This window comes from Macaca nemestrina, chromosome 17 (genome assembly GCF_043159975.1).
Source record: "Macaca nemestrina isolate mMacNem1 chromosome 17, mMacNem.hap1, whole genome shotgun sequence".
Classification (NCBI taxonomy): domain Eukaryota; kingdom Metazoa; phylum Chordata; class Mammalia; order Primates; family Cercopithecidae; genus Macaca; species Macaca nemestrina.
The window spans coordinates 45,843,939-45,869,405 of record NC_092141.1 but is presented as its reverse complement, the minus strand read 5'-3'; the positions used below and the strand labels follow the sequence as shown (position 1 = coordinate 45,869,405).

The 25,467-nt window shown below is 41.2% G+C and overlaps 1 protein-coding gene across 14 annotated transcripts in view; it reads right to left on the bottom strand.

Moving 5' to 3' along the window:
- LOC105476893 (synergin gamma) overlaps window positions 1-24,453 on the bottom strand; it is a 95,119-nt gene extending 70,666 nt beyond the window's left edge. For 4 of the 14 annotated variants that reach the window (XM_011733201.2, XM_011733207.2, XM_011733205.2 and 1 more), the window contains exons 1-4: window positions 24,307-24,453; window positions 15,023-15,063; window positions 10,613-10,734; window positions 930-1,060 (exon numbers count right to left, since the gene is read on the bottom strand). In XM_011733201.2, the coding sequence (XP_011731503.1) occupies window positions 930-1,060; window positions 10,613-10,734; window positions 15,023-15,063; window positions 24,307-24,383 (371 nt within the window). In that variant the 5' untranslated portion in view covers window positions 24,384-24,453. Of the gene's footprint in view, window positions 1-929; window positions 1,061-9,268; window positions 9,356-10,612; window positions 10,735-15,022; window positions 15,064-24,306 lie in introns of those variants that run through there. The other 10 variants (XM_011733210.2, XM_011733203.2, XM_011733208.2 and 7 more) reach the window with 6 other exon arrangements.
- Between the last annotated feature and the right edge of the window lie 1,014 nt (window positions 24,454-25,467).

The window sequence follows — 25,467 nt, the reverse complement described above, 5'->3', positions numbered from 1 at the left end:
AGAAAGAGTAATGATCTGGGAATCAGGAGGCCTGACTTTGGGTTCAGGCTTTGCTGGTAACTGTGTTACCTGGACTGACAAGTTGTTTCATTTTCCTGGACTTCACTTTCACTAGATATAAAACAACAGGGTTGAATTAGAGGATCTCTAAGGTCCTTTTTGACTCTAAACTTGTAATAATGGTATTTTAAAGAGGCTTTTTTGTTTTTGTTTTTAAATAGGGTCTCGCTCTGTTACCCAAGCTGGAGTACGGTGGCATGATCACGGCTGACTGCAGCCTCAATCTCGGGGCCCAGGTGATCCTCCCACCTCAGCCTCCTGAGCAGCTGGGACTACAGGCATGAGCCACCAAGCCTAGCTAATATTTTGTATTTTTTGTAGAGACAAGGTTTCACCATGTTGCTCAGGCTGGCCTCGAACTCCTGGGTTCAAGCAATCTGCCCGCCTCAGCCTCCCAAAGTGCTGGGATTATAGGCATGAGCCACTGGGCCAGGCCTTAAGAGTTTGTTTTTTTTTTTTTTTTTTGAGACAGAGTCTTGTTCTGTCGCCCAGGCTGGGGTGCAGTGGCTCATCTTGGCTCACTACAAGCTCCACCTCCCGGGTACAAGCCATTCCCCTGCCTCAGCCTCCCGAGTAGCTGGGACTATAGGCGCCCACCACCACGCCCGGCTAATTTTTTGTATTTTTTAGTAGAGACGGGGTTTCACCGTGTTAGCCAGGATGGTCTCAACCTCCTGACCTCGTGATCTGCCCGCTTTGGTCTCCCAAAGTGCTGGGATTACAGGCATGAGCCACCACGCCCGGCCAAGAGTTTTAAAGACAACTTTTGACTGTTTTAGTTTCAAATCTTCACTAGAGATTATTAGACAATTCTTAAGATAGATGCTATAATGTATCTTTGTTATCCTTTAATTTTGGTGATCTCTTACTGCTGCTCTTCGGCAAACTGCTTCTGCATGTCTGGAGTGTACTGTGGGCCTGGAGGACGCATGCCCAGGAAGGGTGCTTGTCCTAGGTAAGGCATTCCCGCTGCTGGCATTGGTCCCATTGGTATTCCTGCCTAGAAGAAACAGACAAAGGCTTAGAAAACACAATTTCTCCCTTTAATTATCACACACAAAAATGTGACTTTCAAAAATTCTATCTTAATATTTTTATTTGTAAAAAATAGAAATATACTGTATTAAAAGATGCAGAGATGCAAATAAGATGCAAATATGCAAATAAACATATTATATTAAAAGATGCTAAAAATGGAAGGCTCCCCTTAATATCTAGCCCTCCATTCCCTTCACTGTCCCAGAGGTGACTGCTGCTAATAGTCTGATTGGTGTGTGAGTATGGAAGTATATGCCCACAAATTACATTCTTGTGAGCTCACTAATCCTCTTTGAGAAGAGGCATTATATCTTATATATTTTCATATTTGCAATAATAGGCAAGAGGCTGGCATATGGTAAACATACCACAAATGAAATTAAATCTGATTTTCCAATATATATGAGAGGATAATGAATATTTTGATGTTATCAAAGGCCTAATAGTCAAACTTTTATAGAAAATGAAAGAAACATATTCAATAATAATGACATAATACAATATTATAAAGTTTATTAAAGTGTCCAGAAATAAGAATAACACAACAGCTAATCACAAAATTTAATAATATTATGTTTTTAGAGACACGGTCTCGTTGTGTCACCCAGGCTGGAGTGCAATGGTGTAATCACAGCTCACGGTAGCCTCCAACTCTTGAGCTCAAGAGATCCTCCCACCTCAGCCCCAGAGTAGCTAGGACTACAGGCATGTGCCATCGCACCTGGTTCGAAATCTAATATTAAGAGTGATGACAATGATAATAGTTAAATGGCTAATTTTTAGTGAGTGAAAACTCTTCTACTACTCAACCTTCTCCCTGAAAAGTTCCCCTTCTGTCCCTAACTAAAGTCTGTCCGTGAAACACTCTCATTTTGGAGACTGCTACTTTTCTATTTCCTGTAAGTGGGGAATATTCTTCCTTGCTTCTTCTAAACCTTTTCTCCTCTCTCTACCTTCAAAAACCTGAATACATTTTAATTTCTCAGTAATAGACTTCATCATTTACTCTCTGATCTTGTTCACGTCATCTACTGACCCTCAACTTCCTCACTCTTCAGTTGTACACTTCAGACTTTGCTATCTTCCATTCTATCTCCCAACTGCTCTTGGTAACGTCAACAATCACCAACACGGATCACTCACCTAACACTGTGGTCTTCTAGGTCTTTAGCCTCCTCATCACAATCATGCCCAACATACAATTCCAGCTTCCCATTCCATGGTAATACCCGTGATCTATCTGCACCAAAGACTGTGTCATGTCCAAAATCTGGATGTTAGGCATCCTGACACTTGACCACCACTTCTGATCCTTCTAGCTCATCTAGACCAGTAATTCGCCTATCTCGTTAATATCTCCCACCTGTTAATTTATTATTTTTTCCCTGGGCTTATTTTGTAGGTTCCACCTGTTAATTTGCCACGTTTCTCATGATTAATCATCTTCATTATATCCTCACTTCCCTTCCTGCTCAATTTAGATTCTAGGGTTCAATATTAAATGCCCTTGTCAATATCCTTAATGCCCTTAATTGTCAATTCCTTAACATGGTCTCCTGGTAAACTTCACCCCTGATTAGAATCAACTAATCAACTTCTCCATGCTTATACAAAAACCACTGAACCATGCCGGAGAGAAAAACATTGAGGATTCACATTAAATTCTATTTATTTATTTATTTAGAGACAGGGTCTCACTCTGTCACCCAAGTTGGGATGCAGTAGTGCAATCTCAGCTCACTGCAACCTCCACCTCCCAGGCTAAAGTGATTCTCCCACCTCAGCCTCCCAAGTAGCTAAGACTACAGGCATGTGCCACCACGCCGAGCTAATTTTTGTATTTTCAGTACAGATGGGGTTTCACCAGGTTGGCTAGGCTGGTCTCGAACTCCTGACCTCAAGTGATCCACCCACCTTGGCCTCCCAAAGGGCTGGAATTACAGGCATGAGCCATGATGCCCGGCCAGCTTGGAATGCTTTTGAAGGGTTTCTAGCACTCTACAACTGGAGTTACACACAATATTGCTTTATTACTAACATTCTCTATTCTAAATCTTGGGTGGAGATAGCTGTGTATACTTATTTTAAATCACAGTATTGCTCTCTTGCTGCTAAAAATTAGGATCACAGTCCTAGAATTAAATTTTTCTTTTTTTTTACTCAGTTCACCCAAAGTATATAAAATACAAAAGAAACTACCCAAATCAGAGATGAAAAATAAGGCAAAGTGTTCAACAAAAATAACAAAGAATGAAAGAAAGAAACATGTCATGCATATTGCCTTCTTACTTACAAACTCCTCTCTTGAAGAACATTCAAATTTACTAAACGGCATTTTGTGTTTCCCCTACACCTGGAAAGGAGGGACTAAGTTTTATAGACTTTTGAAATCTAAATAAACTAAAAGATTAAGAGATACTAGTCTTTAATTACATACTGAATGGATGACATAACAAAAGAAAGAACTCAGAAATCTGAGATACATTTGATAAACTACTGACGGCACTTAAGATTTCAATAAGTTGAGAAGCAGAGCATGACAGTTAAGACTAAAAGAGTAAAAGTGTCCATTTCAGTTAGAACCCCAACAGTTTTGTTTTGACAAGTTGATCTTAAAATTATACTGAAGGGCAAAGGACCATGAATCAGTTATAATTCTGTAAAAGAAGGAGGATAATCCATACTACCACATATCAATGCTTATCTCAGGCTAGATAATTAAGGCATAAGATATTTACTGACGCAAGGAAAGACAGATGCAGCAATGAGACAAATACATGAGCCTAGAAATTAATCCAAAGCACATAAAGAAGTGTAATATTACAGGAATAATCACAGAAATCAATAAATAAAAAACGGGCTATTTATAAATGATTTGGGAACAACTGACTACAATGGAACATAATAAAATTACATCCTTCTACCTCACGCTGATTCTAAAGAACAATTCTAGGTAGGTTAGAGACTTAATCTGAAAAGACAGGCTGGGCGCATTGGCTCACACCCTGTAATCCCAGCACTTTGGGAGGCTGAGGCAGGCAGATCACTTGAGGCCAGGAGTTCCAGACCAGCCTGGGCAACACGGTAAAATCCCATCTCTACTAAAAATACAAAATTAGTCAGGCGTGGTGGTGCATGCCTGTAGTTGCAGTCACTCTAGAGGCTAAGGCAGGTGAATTGCTTGAGCCCAGGAAGCAGCAGTTGCAGTGAGCCGAGATTGCGCCACACTCCAGCCTGGGCAACAGGGCGAGACTCTGTCTCAAAAAAAAAAAAAAAAAAAAAAGACAAGAAAGACAAGAAACTTAACTTTTTTAAAATAAGAAGACACAGGTAAGGAAGAATGTCTTAGATAAGACAGAAAAAAAAAATGATTTATCCATCTGACTTAATTTCTACACAACAAGACACTATAAACAAAATTAAGAGAGGCCAACGACTAGGAGAAGATACTGGCAACACATGTAACTACAAAGGATTAGAATCCAGAATATATAATGAACACTCAGAAATCAATGAGATCAAAACAGCAAAACATTAGAAGCAATTTAAATGTCTGTTAATAGAACAACATATATTCACTCAATGAAATACCACACAGCAGCTACTATGAATGAACTTGGCATAATTTTACAACAGGGATAAGTCTTGGGAGCAAACAATGTTAAATTAAAAAGTTAAGATGTTGAAGGGTACATACGTAAAATTTAAAACCTAGAAAATATTATATATTGCTCGTAAGTATACAAATATATAAAATAATAAAAGTATAAAATTATGGCCAGGCACAGTGGCTCATGCCTGTAATCCCAGCACTTTGGGAGGTAGAGGTGGGTAGATTGCTTGAGGTCAGGAGTTTGAGACCAGTCTGGCCAACATGGTGAAACCCCATCTCTACTAAAATACAGAAACTAGCCAGGTGAGGTGGTGGGCACCTGTATCCCTGGTACTAGGGATGCTGAGGCAGGAGAATTGCTTGAACACAGGAGGTGGAGGTTGCAGTGAGTCGAGATCGCGCCACTGCACTCCAGCCTGGGTGACAAAGTAGTATAAAAATATATACGAGAACCATAAACACTGAATTCATGATAGTGATAACAACCTCTGGGGAAGGAGAGGAAGGAAAGTATTTTTGAATTCTTTAAAAAAATGTAAAGCAAATGTGGCATGTTAAAATTTGATAAAGGTAGGACCTGACTACCTATATAAAAAATCCCAAGGGAATCCACAAAAAAATTCCCAGAGCTAATAAAAAGTTCAGTAAGGTTGAAGGATATAAAACAAACATATACAATCAACTGTATTTCTATACACTACCAATGAATATGTGAACATTGACATTAAAAAACGCCATTCATAATTCCTCAAAAAACCAAAATATTTAGATGTAAATCTAACCAAACACGGATGTGACTTTTATGCTGAAAACTATATAAATGCTGATAGAAGAAACCAAAGATCTAAACAAATGAAGAGACATCCCATACTGTTATGACGGAAGACGTCAATTCTCAAAGACACAATTCTCCCTAAATTCATAGAGGTTTAATACAATGCCTATCAAAACTCCAGCAAGAGTTTTTCCAGAGATAGACAAGATTATCCCAAAATTAATATGGAAAGACAGAGAAACCAGAATAGTTAAATTCTGGAAAGAAGAATAACGTAGGAGGACTCAACCTTATCGTATAGCTACCATCACAAAGACTGTGTTATCGGTGAAGGAACAGGCATATACATAAAACAACAGCACAGAACAGAGAACCTAGAGAAAGATACATACAAGCATGCCCAACTGATTTTTGACAAAAATGTGAAAGCATTTCAATGGAAGCAGAATAGCTTTTTCCACAAATGTTGCTGGGGCAGACTTACATAGATACAAAGAGAGAGACAAAAAACAACCTCAATCTAAGTCTTAGATCTTATACAAAAATTAACTCAAAATGGATCATGGACTTAAATGAAAACCATAAAACTTTTAGAAAAAAACATAGAAGAAAATCTCCAGAATCTAGGGCAAGGCAATGAACTGTTAGAGTTATACCAATGCATGATCCATAACAGGAAAAACTGGTAAATTGAATTTCATCAAAATTGAATTTTTGCTCTGTGAAAGACCCCATTAAGAGGGTGAAAAGACAAGCTAAAGACAAGAAGAAAACACTAGTAAACCACATATCTGACAAAGGACTAGTACCTAAAAGATATAAAGAACTCTCAAAATTCAATAGTAAAATACCAAAAAATGCAATTAGAAAATGGTCAGAAGCTATGAAAAGACATTTCTCTGAAGAAAATGTAATGATGGTAAATAAACACATGAAAAGATGTTCAACATCATCTGCACATTAAAACCATGCAAATTAAAACCATGAGACATTAAACATACCTGTCAGAATGGCTAAACAAAAAATAATGACACTAAATGCAGGTAAGGATGCAGTATAACTGAACCTCTGATACACTGCTGGTAGGAATGTAAAATATTACAGCTACTCTGGAAAGAAGTTTGGCAGCATCTTAAAAAACCAAAAATGCAATACATGCAACCTAGCAATTGTACTCTTGGGCATTTATCCCAAGAAATGAGGTATGTTCACGCAAAAACCTTTATTTGTAATAGCCAAAAACTGTAAACAACCCTGATGTCCTTCAGTGAGCAAACGGTTAAACAGTCATACATCCAAACCATGAACTATTACTCATCAATTTTAAAAAAATGAACTACTGATACATGCAACAACTTGGATGAATCTGAAGGGATTATGCTAAGCGACAAACGCCAAATCCAAAAGGTTAATGATTCAATTTATATAACATTTTTGAAACTACAAAATTATAGAAATGGGGAACACACTAGCGAATGCAAAAGGGGTAAGGTGGGGCAGGAAGGAAGTGAGTACAGCTACAAAAGGGCAACGTGAGGAGATCCCTGGGGAGATGGAAATGTTCTGTATCTCAGCTGTGCCAATGTCCATACGCTGATTGTGTTACTATAGTTCTACAAGTTTTACCAATAGGGGAACTGGGCAAACGATTTCTATTATTTCTTAGAATTACACAACAGTTTGCAACAGGTTTACACATGTCCATCATGTGCTCTACACTTGCCTAGATGCTTGAAATGCTTCAGAATAATAATTTTAAAATGTATTGTACATCATGAGGAGGGTTTTCTTTTTATGTTTTTTGAGGAAGCGAGATATTATAATAATCAATAATAATATAATAATCATCAAGACTAAATTTCTGGCCAGCACAATGGCTCACGCCTGTAATCCCAGCACTTTGGGAGGCCAAAGCGGGTGGATCACTTGAGGTCAAGAGTTCAAGACCAGCCTGGCCAACACTATAAAATCCTGTCTCTACTAAAAATACAAAAATTAGTCGGATGTGGTGGCGTGCGCCTGTAATCCCAGCTGCTTGGGAAGCTGAGGCAGGAGAATCGCTTGAACCCAGGAGGCAGAGGTTGCAGTGAGCTGAGATTGTACCACTGCACTCCAGCCTGAGCAACAGAGCCAGACACTGTCTCAAAAAAAAAAAAAAAAAAAAAAAGAGACTAAATTTCTATGTTGACTTTTATCTGAATCATCACTTTTATCTCCAAAGACTTAAGAGATTAAGAGATAACTAAAGGACCAATGGGTTTGCTTCATATATGTCCCTGATTGATTAAGGCTACTGAGTTTCGGCCAGGGGGTGGCAAATAAAATCTGGGTGTTTTTCGCCTTAAAAAATGGTGAGCAAGCCAGGCACAACGGCTCATGCCTGTAATCCCAGCACTTTGGGAGGCTGAGGCGGGTAGATCACGAGGTCAGGAGATTGGGACCATCCTGGCTAACACAGTGAAACCCCATCTCTACTAAAAATACAAAAACAAAATTAGCCAGGCGTGGTGGTGGGAGCCTGTAGTCCCAGCTACTCGGAAGACTGAGGCAGGAGAACAGCGTGAACCTGGGAAGCAGAGCTTGCAGTGAGCCGAGATTGCGCCACTGCACTCCAGCCTGGGCGACAGAGCAAGACTCTAAAAAAAAAATGGTGAGCAGCAACTGGGTGTGGTGGCTCACACCTTTAATACCAGCACTCTGGGAGGCCGTGGCAGATGGATCACCGGAGGTCAGGGGTTTGAAACCAGCCTGGCCAACATGGCGAAACCCCGACTCTACTAAAAATACAAAATTAGCTGGGTGTGGTGGCGCACACCCGTAATACCAGTTACTTGGGAGGCTGAGGCAGGAGAATCACTTGAACCCAGGAGGCGGAGGTTGTAGTGAGCCGAGATCATACCATTGCACTCTAGCCTGGGCAACAAGAGTGAAACTCCATCTCAAAAAAAAAAAAAAAAAAAAAAGGGGTCAGAATCTTCCAAACAATATAATGCCTGTCAGCAAGAGTAAAGGTTAAAGAAAAAGACTTTGGTTGCTTTGTCTTAGCATCATTAATACACAAGCTTCTGATATTCAGGGACATTATTAAGGCACTATCAACTCTCATAGTTTACTTTTTTTCCTATTGTTCTGCATATTAGAGACTCTTACTGTTTTTGGTTGGTTCAAACTCTAAAAACATTTTTCAGATAATTGTGTAAGCATAAAATAATGTTTAGTGTAAAAATTAATGATTTAAAATTTGTATCAATTGTTATTAAGATTCAGTAGTAAGCTTAGGAAGTTTTAATTTAAAAGACATTGTATTCTATAGTAGATTGTTTTTAGTTATTTGCTGCCTTTATTCTTATTTTTTTATTTTACTTTATTTTTTTTGAGACGGAGTCTTACTCTGTTGCCCAGGCAGGAGTGCAGTGGCACGATCTCAGCTCACTACAACCTCCGCCTCCCAGGTTCAAGCGATTATCCTGCCTCAGCCTACTGAGTAGCTGGGACTACAGGTGCGCACCACCATGCCCGACTAATTTTTGTATTTTTAGTACAGACGGGGTTTCACCCTGCTGGTCAGGCTGGCCTCAATCTCCTGACCTTGTGATCTGCCTGCCTTGGCCTCCCAAAGTGCTGGGATAACAGGTGTGAGCCACCGCTCCTGGCCATTTGCTGCGTTTATTCTAAGAGGACTACATATCCCTATATGGTTTACATTCCTCCTGGTATATTCCTCCTCTACTGATGCTAAGGCCATATTACTTTGGTGAGCAGAAGTGACTAATATATGCTACCTCCAGGTGTTAGCTTTAAAAGACATCACAGCGTTTGGCCATCTCTTTTTCCTATGCCAAGAGCCTAGGATGTCCTGGCTGAGGGTCCTAGGATAAAGAAAACATGGAGCAGAGTCAGCACCAACACATGAGGATATGTATCATGAGTGAGGGCTAAACTTTTGTAAGTCATGGAGATCTGGGGACTGTTTCTGCAGCACAACCTAGTGAAAGCTAGCTTAACGTGAATTAAAAACCTACAAAATCTCAATGTATTCCCATTTGCTTCCTTCTAGAGATGGATAAAAAATGACACTGGAAGTTTTCCTGACCATTTAAACACAAAACAGAAGCTTTATTTGCATAATTGACTTCAAAACAACAATGGTTTCAACTGAAAATTCTGGTTGTGAATTCCTAATATTACTTATTTATAAGTTATATACATGTGTTACTGTATAAAAGTATATACTGTATAACAAAACACACAGAAATAGAAAATGTTAAAGTATTAGGTAAGTAAGTAAACTAACACAGAAACAAAAAACCAAATACCACATGTTCTCACTTACAAGTGGGAGCTAAACACTGGGTGCACACGGACATAAAGACAGGCTCGACATAAAGACTGGAGACTATAAGAGGGGAGAAAGAGCGGGGGAAGAGTTGGAAAACTACCTGTTTGGTACTATGCTCACTACCCAGGTGATCGGTTCCATCATACCCCAACCCTCAGCATCACACAACACATTAGTGTAATAAACCTATAGACTGTCCCCTGAATCTAAAATAAAAGTTGAAAAAAGCAAAACTAAATAAATTATTAGGTAAAAAAGAAATACAGTATATGGCTTTAAAGATATTGGTTAATAGTACAAAAGCAAAAACCTTTCTTTCCTCAGGCCTTTTTTTTTGAGACGGGAGTCTCCCCTCGTTGCCCAGGCTGGAGTACAGTGGCATGATCTCGGCTCGCTGCAACCTCCGCCTCTCGGGTTCAAGGGATTGCCCTGCCTCAGCCTCCCGAGTAGCTGGGACTACAGGCACATGCCACCACACCCAGGTCATTTTTGTAGTTTTAGTAGAGATGGGGTTTTGCCATGTTGGCCAGCCTGGTCTCGAACTCCTGACCTGAAGTGATCTGCCTGCCTCGGCCTCCCAAAGTGCGGGGATTACAGGTGTGAGCCACTACACTTAGCCTTCTCCCTCACTCTTGGAGGGTGAACACATCTTCATTTTAGTTTGAAGGAAGTCATTTATTTATGCTTATTTCTAATTGTAACATTAAGCTCTTAGCCTGTAGCTCTTGATATATAAACATAACAACAAACAATAACTTTGTAAGAAACCAACTAAAGAAGCAAGTACCTGCATAGCAATAGGTCCTTGGGACATCTGAGAGCTGTAATTCATTCCCATAATGCCTTGCATATTAGGCTGCATGACAGAGACCATAGGAAATCCTTGTTGCTGCATCGGCATCAGGCCTGCTGAAAACGTAAAGACATTATTAAAGTCAATGTATTTTAAAGTTTATTTTCTTTTTTTTTTTTTTTTTTTTGAGACGGAGTCTCACGCCGTTGCCCAGGCTGGAGTGCAGTGGCGCGATCTCGGCTCACTGCAAGCTCCGCCTCCCGGGTTCCCACCATTCTCCTGCCTCAGCCTCCTGAGTAGCTGGGACTACAGGCGCCCGCCACCGCGCCCGGCTAATTTTTTGTATTTTTAGTGGAGACGGGGTTTCACTGTGGTCTCGATCTCCTGACCTTGTGATCCGCCTGCCTCGGCCTCCCAAAGTGCTGGGATTACAGGCTTAAAGTTTATTTTCTTAAAACCATAAGTACCTAAAGGACTTGTTACTTGGCAGGAAGCAGAGTGTAATGGAAAAAGTACAGGGTCGAGTGAGACAGATATGAATATGAATTCCAACTCCGTCATTTACTTAGCTGTGTGATCTTGAACAAGTTACAAAACTTCATCTGTAAAATGAAGATAGTATCTCTTCTATGAAATTTGTATGCATACTAAAAAAGAGTATGGCCTAATTGGGGTACTCAGCCTTCAAGATGGCCTCCAGTGACCTCTGTCTCCTGGTATTCACACTCGTGTGTTGTTCCATTCCATACTGAATGGGGCTGACCAGTATAACCAATAGGATACTGTGGAAATGACAGCATATAACTTTGAAGGCCAGTTATTTATTTATTTTTTTTGAGACAGAGTCTCACTCTGTCACCCAGGCTGGAGTTCAGTGGCATGATCTCAGCTCACTGCAACTTCCACTTCCTGGGTTCAAGGCTCCCAAGTAGCTGGGACTACAGGTGTCTGCTAATTTTTGTACTTTTAGTAGAGATGGGGTTTCGCCGTCTTGGTCAGGCTGGTCTTGAATTCCTGACCTCAAGTGATCCACCCGCCTCAGCCTCTCAAAGTGCTAGGATTACAGGTGTGAGCCACTGCGCCTGGCCCGGAGGCTAGTTCTTAAAAGACACTGTAGTTTCCTCCTGGTTCTTTCGGATCACTCGCTCTGGAGCACTGCCACGTTATGAAATACTCAGTAAGACCTATGGAGAATCCATGTGGTAAGGTACTGAGGTCTTCTGCGAAAAGGCAGCATGAATTTGCCATCTATCTCAGTGAGCCACCCTGGAAGCAGCTCCATGAAACTTTCAGATGACTGCAAGCCTGGCTCATCTTCACTGCCATCTCATAAGAGGTCCTGAGCCTGAACCACCCAGCAGAGCTACTCTTAGATTCCTGACCCACAGACACACTATAAAATAATAAAATGTTTACTTTTTAAAGTTCAGGATAATCTGTTACACAGAAGCAGATAACTAACAAAATAACAGGAGCATGAACTCTAGGAGCCAACTAGAAATGCCACATACTTCTTTGGAACCTTGGGCAATTTGCTTCTTTCTATGCCTTGGTTTCTCATTTGTAAAACTGTTTAATACTTACTATGCTCAAAGAAATGTTATTCTTCTTCCTTTTTCTTACATGAATAGGTAATATAACAGTTACCACAAAGTAGCTATCAGTATGTGCAATGGCAGAAAACTATCATGAAAGTATGATTTAGGCTAGTGTTTCCCAAACTTTTCCAAGAGCAGAGGTGAATGAATATACATCTCTTTGGGATTTTAATAAATACTAAACGCCTACCATATGCTAGGCATAGTTCTATGTGCTTGGTACACAGAAGTGAATAAAACAAAATCCTTACATAGCCTGAGCACAAATTTCACTCTAATTTTGCATTCAAACTACATCCATGTTGGTTCCACCGTAAGGAACTTTATATCAAACTGTCGATTTGAAAAATTAAAGATCTAGGAAATCATACCATGTTTATCTTATGGCTTTTGTGTACCTTCCAGGTTATCTATAACCTAGCCTAATTTCAGAAGCATGGACATCCACATTGTGGCTAACAGTTATTTGAGGTAGACCATTCACTTATTCAAGTATTTGAGGCCTACTCCATATTAGGCACTGTTCTGGGGACACAGCCATGAATAAAACCAGGTCTTCACTCTCACGGAGCTTACACTGTAATCAGGAGAGACAGACAACAAAAAAATAAGTACATGTCAGGTGGTGATAAGAGCTAGGGCCAAAAAATAATAAAGCAGGGCAAGAGGGAATAGAGTGGTTGCTATTTTACATAGGGCAATCAGAAAAAGTTTCACCAACAGGGTGGTATCTCAGAAAGGTCCTCAAGAAAATAAAGAACCAAGCCATGCAGGTATTTGGGAAGAATATTCCAGACCAAAGAACACCAAGTACAAAGATCACAAGGTGTCAGGGAGAATTAGAATACACAGATTGAAAACAGCCACCGTAAGATGTTTTCTGTCTTATTTCTTTAGACTTAAAGTTTTATTCATTTTAATTGATTTTATTTTATTTCTGAATGGGTAACTCACATATCTGGCATAATATTTCAAGGCACAAAAGTGTACACAGTAAAAAATAGGTCTCTTTCTCTCCTCTGTCTCCTATTCAAGTACTCACGATCTTGTGGCCACCCTTGCTGTCAGTTTCTTACATATGTTTTCAGAAATGATGCACGCATAATTTAAAGCCTTCAAATGATCCAAAAGTTCATCCTAAAAACTGTTAAAAAAAATCTCCAAACCAATTCCAAATTCCCTAAGAAAAAATATCAGGCAACATTTTGAGAGCTCTTCTTGTCCAGTTCCTTCGCTCCATAGGTATATTTTTACTTGAAAATGTATAGAAATGCAAAATAACAAACCATGATAATGAACACATAACTCTGTAATACCTTCCTAAAGAACAAAAGATCTCAAACCATTTGATCTCAATCTGGGACACATCTAATTACAGATAGCTTAAATAATGCATAAACGTGAACACGATGAAAAGAATACAACTGACCCTTGGAAAAACTTGCCTGAAACTCAACCGCCATCACTGATTATAAATGAAGACAAAGTCAGGATGAGCCACTGACCATCTGCTACTGAGCTGCTCTTTATCTTTTATCTCTACTGCTGACCTATGAGTCTCTGTTTCTCCAGCAAATCTATGACAACCAATCAACGCTGGCTTTTTAAGAAGAGCCAGTTTTCAGAAGCAGCTTGGTGTGAGGGGAGAGGGAATACATCAGAGTGGGAGAAGTGAGTGGAAAAAAAGCCAGAGAAAGGCAGATCTATTCCTTCTTCACTGTTGTGTCCCAGCTGCACGGCAGCATGGGTCAAAATTATATTCCTTCACTACTATTTCCTTGAAGATAAAGCTAGAATTGATATTGGTGGGTCCTGGTCTCAGACCAAGAGAGAAGAGGTATACTTAGTACAGAAATTTCTAGGAATAGAACTGAGACTTATATGACTTGGGGGCTCATGCCTGTAATCCCAGTGCTTTGGGAGGCCAAGGCAGGAGAATCGCTTGAGCCGAGGAATTTGATACCAGCCTGGGCAACATAAGGAGACCGTGTCTCTACAAAATATTTAAAAATTAGCCAGGCGTGGTGGTATGCACCTGTGGTCCCAGCTACCTGGGAAGCTGAGGTGGGAGAAATGCTTGAGCCTAGGAGGCCGAGGCTATGCAGTAAGCTATGACTGTGCCACCAGTACTCCAGCCTGGGCGAAAGAGCAAGACCCCATCTCAAAAAATTAAAATAAAAATAAAAAACCAAAACCAAACAAAATCCTGAGACTTAAATACTTTAAGCTGAATCAGAGTATGTGATCTCTTTTAATTTCAAAATTATGTTTATAAAACAAGATTATAAGAAGATACTATCATATAGAGAAAAAATAGCAGTGTGAAACAACTAAAGATGTTCGTTTATTCATTCAACAAACATCTACAGAGAACCTATTATGTTAAATCAACATGCTGGGTGCTAGAGATAATGCTAGATGAGCATTAGACAGACGTGGCACTAACAATCTAGCAGAAGACTAGACAGAAGGAGAAAGACATCATTAAGTGAATTACAGCTCATTTCATTCTTATCACCTGTTCCTTAACATTCTTGCCCTAAAAGTCTCTTTCACCTCTGAGGTTAAACAATCTATGAACGTAATGTTTATATAGGTTTGGGAGAAATGAGGAGTGACCCTTATTACTCCCAAAATTATATAATTTTTGAGAAATTTTAAGAGTAGCTGTCATATATGTTTAAGAGTGTAGAAAATTTTACTCTATTTAGCAGCAACAGAACTTATTTTCTATTTACTTATTTAATTCCAGATTCAGAAACACAAGAGTGAAAAATAAAAGTTCAAAACTTAAACTTTCACATACCTTGAGGGGGTCTTATCCCACCTGCAACAGGAAACATGAAGCTGAAAACAGAATAAAAATACATCATAATCTTCATATGTACAAAGGTTTTCAAATAACAAATGTACTTTTTTATATGGATGAAAGACTCGTAGATGGGACCTGGTGTTTATTCTGTACCACAATACTGAATTGTCTAACATCAGTAGACTGAGAGCATCCATAGGATGCATGTCACTATGTTAGTGCAGACGGAAACTTGTTGAAACAGAAGACAGAAGACCCTGAAACTAGTCCTGGCTCTGTCACTGTGTGTCCTCTCTGGATTCCAATTTCCCCATCTATAAAATGAGAGACTTCAGATTCAATTCAGTCAACATCTATTGAGTGTCAACAACATGAAATGATGGAATCTTATAAGCAAAAATACACATATGCAGGCAAATAACTATACCACAGGGTAAATGTGCTAACTGCTATAAGCGAGGTCAAAATTATTAATAGGGATGAGAAGAAAAAGATGAATTTAATCTATACCTTGAGAAGTTTTATAGAAGTAGCTCTGGAGCTGAATCTTAAAGAAAAATAGAAGCACACTATATATTTTGAGCAAAAGCTCTGAGGCAGAGATGCAGGGATGTTTGGAGAAATGAATGTAGGTTAAATGTTAACTATATGATTTAAAAGCAAGCAGATTGTACAGGGCCTTTATTAGGTGAGCCATCGCACCAGGCCGAGGGCCTTCAAAATGTTTAATTTTATTTTTAATATTATATGAAGTTGTGAGAGGTTTTATTGTTATTGTGGCAACATATACACAACATAAAATTCTATCATTTTAACCATTTTTAAGTGTATAATTCCACGGCATAATTAAGGACATTCACAATGTTGTGCAACCATTACCACTATCCATTTCCAGAACTTTTCCATCATCCCAAACAGAAACTCTGTACCCATTAAACACTAAGTCCTCACTTTACAGCATAAGAAAGCTCTCTTCTAAGGGTTAAGCTGACACCTTTTAAAAATTTTTATTATTATAATTTTTTTGTGACAGAGTTTGCTCTTCTCATCCAGGCTGGAGTGTGATGGCATGATCTCAGTTCACTGCAACCTCTCCACCCACCAGGCTCAAGTGATTCTCCTGCCTCAGCTTCCCATGTAGCTGGGACTACAGGCGAGCACTACCACACCCTGCTAATTATTGTATTTTCAGTAGAGACAGGATTTCACCATGATGGCCAGGCTGGTCTTGAACTCCTGGCCTCATGATCTGCCCGCCTCGGCCTCTCAAAGTGCTGGGGTTACAGGCGTGAGCTACCGCACTTGGCCTAGGCTCTTTTAAATAAAGGTTAAGTCTGGGCGACAGAGTGAGACTCTGTCTCAAATAAATAAATAAAGGTTAAAAAATTAAGCTCTGGCCAGGCACAGTGGCTCACGCCTGTAATCCCGGCACTTTGGGAGGCAGAGGCGGGCAGATCACCTGAGGTTGGGAGTTCGAGACCAGTCTGACCAACATGGAGAAACCCCGTCTCCACTAAAAATTCAAAATTAGCTGGGCGTGGTGGCGCATGCCTGTAATCCCAGCTACTCAGGAGGCTGAGGCAGGAGAACCGCTTGAACCCGGGAGGTGGAGGTTGTGGTGAGCTGAGATCGCACCACTGCACTCCAGCCTGGGCAACAAGAGTGAAACTCCGCATCAAAAAAATAAAAAATAAAAAATAAGCTCTGGTTGTAGATGAAATAGCCAAGGGCATGAATATATATATCCAGTAACAAAACAACTAAGGACAAACATAGAGAATTTTTTTTATTTTTTTTGAGACAGAGTCTGGCTCTTTCGCCCAGGCTGGAGTGCAGTGGCACCATTTCGGCCCACTGCAAGTTCTGCCTCCCGAGTTCACGCCATTCTCCCGCCTCAGCCTCCCAAGTAGCTGGGACTACAGGCACCCGCCACCATGCCCGGCTAATTTTTTGTATTTTTTAGTAGAGACAGGGTTTCACCATGTTAGCCAGGATGGTCTTGATCTCCTGACCTCATAATCCACCCACCTCAGCCTCCCAAAGTGCTGGGATTACAGGTGTGAGCCACCGCGCCCAGTCCTGACACTTGGAGAATTCTTACAGTGAAAACTGAGTAGGAAATGGTCATTGAGAACCAAGGGAGTCCTTATAACAGAGTTATAACTGAAGAAGGACCACATTTCAAGAAGGAAGTAGTTACCAGCATCTAATGCTGTAGAATAGTGGTGAGAACAAAGATTAAAAAATAAATCACTGTTTTCGAAAACGGTGATCGTTGAGTGAGCTAGTTTCAACAGAGAAAGAGGAAGAGACCCTAGGGAGAAAAAATTTAAGAGACAAAATACATACTTAGTGATTGATAAGGTTTTTAAGGAAATGGGATTAACACACAAAGTAGCAAAAGGGGGCCACATGAGGGGGTGCATGTCTGTAATCCCAGGACTCTGGGAGGCCAAGGCAGGCAGATCAGTTGAGGCCAGGAGTTCAAGACCAGCCTGGTCAACATGGCAAAACACCATCTTTACTAAAAATACAAAAGTTAGCCAGTTGTGGTGGCATGTGCCTGTAATCCCAGCTATCCAGGAGGCTGAGACATGAGAATTGCTTGAACCCAGGAGGCAGAGGTTGCAGTGAGCCGAGATTGCTGAGCCACTGCACTCCAGCCTGAGCAACAGAGCAAGACTCTGTTTCAAAACAAAACAAAACAAACAAACTAGCAAAATGGATCTGGTTTGAAAACGAAGTGGGACTTCTTTCTCTGAGCCTAGAAAGAAAAAGGGACAAATCAAGGAAGACTTCTGAGTGAGAAAGGTTCTTAATCTGGAAGTCAAGGATCTGAAAAGAAGGTTTCCAGATACACTTTAGAGAATCTAGTGAATGGCTGGGCCTGGTGGCTCACACCCGTAATCCCAGCACTTTGGGAGGCCAAGGTGGGAGGATTGCTTGAGCCCATGAATTTGAGACCAGCCTTGGCAACATAGTGAGACCTCATCTCTCCAAAATAACAACAACAACAATAAAGAATATAAAAATTATAACAGTGATTCTTTTCCAGAAAGTTTTCAATTTACTGTGCCCAGTTCCATCAAAAGAAATCAGTATCTATGGGCATTATAGCCTTATGAAATAAATTTCTCAAATAATAAGAGATGAAAGGAGAAATTACTCCTTGATTCATGGACTGCAGAATGGATGTTGTTTTAGCAGGCATGAGAACATTAAACTTCTTATGCATTGTCATCAGAGCTCTTGGGTGACCAGGCACATTGTCAATAAGCAGTAATATTTTCAAAAGAATCTTTTTTCTGAGCAATTGGTCTCAACAATAGGCAAACCATGCTGTAAACAGATGTGCTGTCACTGAGGCTTTGTGGTTCAATTTATGGAGTATAGGCAGAGTAGATTTAGCATACTTTTAAAAAGCCCTAACATTTTCTTTTTTTTTTTTTTTTTTTTTTTTTTTTGAGACGGAGTGTTGCTCTGCCGCCCAGGCTGGGGTGCAGTGGCCGGATCTCAGCTCACTGCAAGCTCCGCCTCCCAGGTTTACGCCATTCTCCTGCCTCAGCCTCCCAAGTAGCTGGGACTACAGGCGCCCGCCACCTCACCCGGCTATTTTTTTGTATTTTTTTAGTAGAGACGGGGTTTCACCGTGTTAGCCAGGATGGTCTCGATCTCCTGACCTCGTGATCCGCCCGTCTCGGCCTCCCAAAGTGCTGGGATTACAGGCTTGAGCCACCGCGCCCGGCCGAAAGCCCTAACATTTTCAAAGTGGTCAATGAGCATTGGTTCAATTTAAAGTCACCAGCTGCATTAGGCCCTAACAAGAGAGTCAGCCTGTCCTCTGGCACCAGACATTGACTTCTCTTCTCTAGCTAGGAAAGTCCTAGGTTGCATCTTCGTCTGCACTGAAAATCTGGCCAGACATGGTTGCTCATGCCTGTTAATCCCAGCACTTTGGGAGGTCAAGGCAGGTCAGGAGTTCGTGACCAGCCTGGCCAACGTAGTGAAACCCCATCTCTACTAAAAATATAAAATTAGCCAGGCATGGTGGCGCGCGCCTGTAATCTCAGCCACTGGGGAGGCCTAGGCAGAAGAATCACTTGAACCTGGGAGGCGGAGGTTGCATGAGCCAAGATTACGCTACTGCACTCCAGCCTGGGTGACAGAGTGAGACTCTGTCTAAAAAAAAAAAAGAAAACAGAAAATCTATTGTTTAGCATAGCCACCTTCATCAATGATCTTAGCTCTTCTGAATAAGTTGCTAAAGCTTCTACATCAGCACTTGCTGCTTCACCTTGCACTTTTATGTTATGGAGACACCTTCTTTCCTTAAACTTTATAAACCGACCTGTTAGCTTCCAACTTTTCTTCTGCAGCTTCCTCACCTCTCTCAGCCTTCAGCCTTCACAGAATTGAAGAGACTAAGGATCTTGCTCCAGATTAGGCTTTGGCTTAAGGGAAAGTTAAGGGTGGTTTAATCTTCTATCCAGACCACTCACCCTTTCTCATTATCTGCAACAAAGCTGTTTCACTTTCTTAACACTTGTGTTTCCTGGAATAGGACTTTTAATTTCCTTCAGAAACTTTTCCTCTGCATTCACAACTTAGTTTAACTGGTGTAAGAGGCCTAGCTTTTGACCTACCTCAGCTTTCAACACTTAATGACTAAGCTTTATCATTTCTAGCTTCTGATTTAAAGGGAGAGATGTGCGACTCTTCCTTTCACTTGAACACTTAGAGGCCATTGTAGGGTTCATCGGCCTAATTTCAATACTGTTATGTCTCAGGGAATATGGAGGCCCTTGGAGAGGAAGACAGGGCAACAGCTGGTAGGTGGAGCAGTCAGATTACACAAAACATTTATCCATTACGTTTGCTGGCTTATACGAGCTGGGTTTGTGGTGCTCCAAAACAATTACACCAGTAACATAAAAGACACACTGATCACAGATTACCATAACAAATAATAATAATGAAAGAGTTTGAAATATTGTGAGAATTACCAAAATGTGACAGAGACATGAAGTGAACACAGGTTGTGGAAAAATTGTGCGGATAAACTTGCTCAATGCAGGGTTGCCACAAACCTTCAATTTATAAAAAACACTGTATCTGCTAACTGCAATGAGGTATGCCTATATTCAGTTTTTAAAGACATTACTCATATGCTAAAATTGATAAATTTAGGAGCAATGAACACATTTAAGTAATCAAGCTGTCAAGGTTTTTAAAAATCAGCCTTAAACATTTAAATTAGTCATATGGTCTAGTGGCTCAGAAGAATTGGAAACTCGTGTTATATTTTCTTTCTTCCAGCTTTGCCATAAAGTAACTGTGAAGCTCTGTGCAATCTCCTTCACCCCCTGTCTGGTTTCCCCTCTGTCAAATGAGGATGTAGAATCAAGTCTGACAAAGTCTCAGCTAAGACAATCACATAGACATAAATACATAAACAGATGTATAAAGGTTCCTTTGAAAACAAAATAAAAACAAAAGTAAGACTACTGACAAACATGACTTTGGTAAGAATTTAGCAACTCGAACTGCTAAGTGACCTATGAAAAATTTGTATTTTTCTCTGAAATGTTTAGACAACTAATATCAACATGCTTAAAGATTGGTTAGATAAGCAGCTGAGGCATTAAGAAGACAGTAAAAGCTTGGCAAAAAACTGGGCAGCAAAATGACCAACAATTTAATTACAAAGGTGAAATCACTAATTCATATATTACTGATATCTCAGTATGAAAGCAGAGCTCTGTCACTTACCTATCTCATCCGTCCCTCCTTTTCAGTTACCTTTGCTACTAACCTAGATTTGACACTAGCCTTCACTTCTTAGGCCTAGACTCCTAAAGACTTACGAATGGGTCACCCCCCTCCTCCAGACTCTGGTTTCTAATTCATCTGACGCAGCACAAGTGACAGACATCTTTCTAAATGATGAACCATTACTCAGGAATTAAACGGTCCTTTAGTAAGATACACTCCTGGAGTTAAAACTATGGAATGATTTCCCTGAAACTGAATTTCCTTAGTTTAAACTCAAGGCCCTCTCTAGTTTGGGCACAACTCTACTTTTCAGTTTTATAAGGAAACTAATGTTAGTTTCCTTATAAAATAATCTCACAAAACTCTTCACCACCACTCGGAGCCAAAGTCATCTGGCACTGCAGGTACGTTGTTTCCTTAGCGTTCACTAGGCCTTCCCAGCTCTACAACAATCTCTTGACCGCTTCCTCTTCCTCTAATTGTAACCCAACTGAAATACCACTTCTTTGCCTTTGATGTAGCTGGAATCCACAAATATTTACAGAATGTTTTTTATGTGCAAAAATGTGCTAGAAGCAGTGGAAGAAGAAAAGATGAGGAAGCCCTCTAAAAGCTTGTAAAAGATAGGAAAAAATAGACAAGTTCATAAATGATAACATTCTAGAGGAACGTGACCTCTTTTGTTCTCTTTTACTTTGTACCACAGTCATTTTGTACATTCTCCAAGGATGGGGACCATGTTTTGATGTCTTTTTAATTCATTACAGCATCAAGAACAGTACCTTACCCATGTAGGCATTCAATGACTACAGACTAATCCAGACCTTTCAACTTTTTTTTTTTCTGCCTTACTTGATTTAAAAAAAAAAAAAAAAAAAGGAATTATACTTCTCATCTCTTGGGCAAATTTTGCCATTTATACAACTCTACCATTTATTCTAAAGTAGCTCATTCAGGACACCAATCAAAAGTAGGCTAATATTAAATTTGGAAAACATTATTGTCTTTTGCTTAGCCTCTCAGAATAGAGAGAAGTATCCAAACAATACAGTCAGTTATAGTTCATGGATTTTCTCCATTAAAGGTGTAGAGAAGTTGCCTGTTCTTTTTCTTCTAATATACTTAGGTTGCCATAATGTTAGTTTCCTTATAAAATAATTTCAGGGAGGGTGGGTGGCAAAAAGAAAATTAAAAATAAAATAGCTTCAGCCTTTACCATAACTCTCTAAAAAAACATAGTATTTCTTTTTCTATTGAGGATACAGCTTCTCAGTCTCAGAAAGTTGCCAATATATGTAACATGTACCATACATTTTTCAAGGTAAGGATCATTTTAACCATTTCTTTCTCTCCCATATATCGTTTACAGTTTTAGAATACAGATGTTACATTTACAAAGGAGGGAAATTTAAAAATCATTCTATCAAAATTCAACCCATATTCATTTAAAAAATTTGCGTCCATGGACGAATGATACTCAAATACTATAAACTAAAGGGAATAATGAACTTGAACCTGAGGTCCTCCCCACCCAAAAACCTTTTTTTTTTAAGTAAATAACAATTTGGGCCTAGATATCAATTCTTCTAAGTTTACATTTTCCCAGAACTTGGTGCCATGATTAATCATATACTTGATCAAATTAATACCACCCAGGGATATTTTAGAAACTGTAATCACACATAGGAAATAAATAGAGGATGCCGGGCGTGGTGACTCACGCCTGTAATTCCAGAACTTTGGAAGGCCGAGGTGGGCGGATCACTTGAGGCCAGGAGTTTGAGACCAGCCTGGCCAACATGGTGAAACCGTCTCTACTAAAAACACAGAAATCAGTTGGGCGTGGTGGAGCATGCCTGTAATCCCAGCTACTTGAGAGGCTGAGGCAGGAAAATCGCTTGAACCCGCGAGGTGGAGGTTGCACTGAGCCGGGATCGTGCCACGGCACTCCAGCCTGGGTGACGGAACGAGACTCTGTCTCAATCGATCAATCAACAAAAATTAGCTGGGCGTGGTGGCGCGCATCTGGGGGTAATCCCTCCAGAGGCTGAGGCAGGAGAATCACCTGAACCCAGAGGCAGAGGTCGCAGTGGGTCGAGATCGCGCCGCTGCACTCTGGCCTGGGTAACAGAGCGAGACTTCCTCTCAAAAAAATTAAAAAAGAAAAAAAAAAAAAAAAACAAGACGAAAGAAAAAAAGAAAAAAAAGAAAAGAAAACAAATAGAGGGGACATTATTACATGTGTTTCTTCTCCAGCCAGAAACTGGCTTATACCAAGTATTTATTTTTTTAAAAACCCTCTAATGAAACAACGAAGAGAACAAAAGAGAAAGCAAAAAGTTTAAAAATCTTAAGTCTAAGATGTGCAGAGAAAACGAAAAATGGGGTTGCACACAGGTGGTTTATTGAACAGCCACTGCTCGTTTCCTGACATACACACAAGCACCCGCAAGAGGTGATAACTTTAAGGTCCTCACACTTTTGTAGTGTTCACGACTCCGAAATTGAAACACTGCATGGAAAAACAAAAAAAAAAACAACAACAAAACAAAACAAAACCTAACACTTCGATTTCCAACGATAATTTAGGGTACCTCCAAATGTGTGTGCTGTATGTGTTGGTTAGTAAAACAAAATCAGACTAGGTCATTATAGAAGTGGAGTGAAAACTTCCCGGAATAAAATATTTCCTTAAATGATAATGAACCTGTCAACTTGCAAATGTACATCTCCCTTATCGTTCTGGGTAGAAGAACCACAGCCAGTTCTTGGCTGAAATGTGGCAGAGGGCAGATGTGTTTAAGGGCTAAGAGTCTGGAAGCTTTGTTCTAATAAATGCGCAACTGCTGTTTAACAGTGCATTTTCTTTGTTTTTAAATGCCTTTTTAAAAAGGAGACAGACAAGTCTTAAGAGTTAGTGTACAAGACAATAACTCTATCTCAAGACTATTACTAATTCAGAGGTCTTTAGATGTTCCTGCCGTTTGTCGCGGGTTAAGGAAACATAATGAGGACAGGACACTCTAAAAGGGGAAGAGACAAATCGTCCACACACACACCCCCTTGGAAACAGTCATCCAGCTTTGTGAACAGATTTTTAGAGCCCTCCCTCCAACATATCTGGTTAAGTCTAGAAAGCCCAGGGACAGGGAAGACCCTGGTCGCTTCAAGGCAGCCAGGACTAGGAGCGGAGTCGGGGTTCCTGATTTACCCCGCCCCCCCCACCCCAAGAGGACCCTCATCTTCTCTCCCCTCCCACACTGGGCGCGCGCCCGCTCCCCGCTCGACCCCAGGCGGCCGGCGTCCCCAAATGAGCCCGGAACACAAGCGTCGGGCACCCGGGCTCCACACGCCCCTTTCGTCCTGGGTCCCTGGGGGATGACCCTCCTCCTGCAGCCCAGTTCCAAGGAAAAGAATCGGAGCTGGAGAAAACCGCCATAACCGCCAAGCGCCCCTCGCCGCCCCCGCGGAGGCCAGGGGGTTCCTGCCCGGTCCTTCACACCTACCTGCCTCCCCCGGCGGCCCCCGCGCCGGCTCCCGCGGCCCCGCCGCCGCCAGACCCAGCTCCTGGCCGCAACGCCATCTTGCTCCCGGCCTGCCGCTGCCCTCGCCGCCGCCAACTTATCAGCAGCTGTCAGAGGAAGACATCCACTTCCGGGGCAAACACCAGGCCCCACCTCGCCGCGGACAGGGCGATGGGGCGGGGCCGCGCGCCCACGTGACTCCCCCGGCCCTCGGGGAGGCGTGGCGCGCCCACTGCATGTGATAGGGCGCCGCAGAGGTCCCCCAGGTTCAATTCTAGCTCTCGGGGTGGTGGGGCGGTCGCAGGCGCCTCTCCAAGGGAGCTGATTCATTGTCTGGTAGGCCCTCTGCAGGGCCCAGGTGGTGGCCCAGTGGCAAAGCGCCGTTGGTCCTCCGTTTGAAAACCATGATCGCGGTTAGTGGAAAGAGTAGGCTGAGTCCTGATTTTTAAACTAGACGGTGGGTACACTAGTGTTCTCTCTTTACACACAAAGAAGAGATAGCTCCTGAAGGGCCCTTTGATAGTCTCGCAGCACTGATTAGTGATCAGCTGTCCCCCCTTTCTCTGGAACTCGGCAGCTTCATGTTGGCACCTATCACAGACGCTGAAGGCATTTAAATTTTATTTTAAATCAACCAAAGCACAAAAACCCAACCCATATTTTAAAAAAAACTCCAAGGTGTACTACTCTTGTTTGTTTCTGCCATCCTGCCACCTTACAGTCCCTTTGTTTTTCCTATTCTTGCAGGTAAGTGCAAAACAGTGGTTTTTGGGAAGCAGTTCATAACTACTCAAGCTATTTCGGCATTTTTTTTACTGAATTTTTTTTTTTTTTTTGGAGACAGGGTCTTGCTGTGTTGTCCAGGCTGGAGTGCAGTGGCATGATCACGGCTCACAGCAGCCTCAACCTCCCGGGCTCAAGCGATCTTCTCACCTCAGCATCCTGAGTAGCTGGGACCACAGGCATGCACCACCACACGGGGCCAATTTTTTTTTGTAGAGATAGGATCTATGTTGCCCAGGCTGGTTTCAAACTCCTGGGTTCAAGCTATGCTCCCGCCTTGGCCTCCCAGAGCCAGGGTGTGAGCCGTAAGCCACATGCCTGGACTGTGTTTTTGTTTGTTTTAATCAAACTACTGTCTGG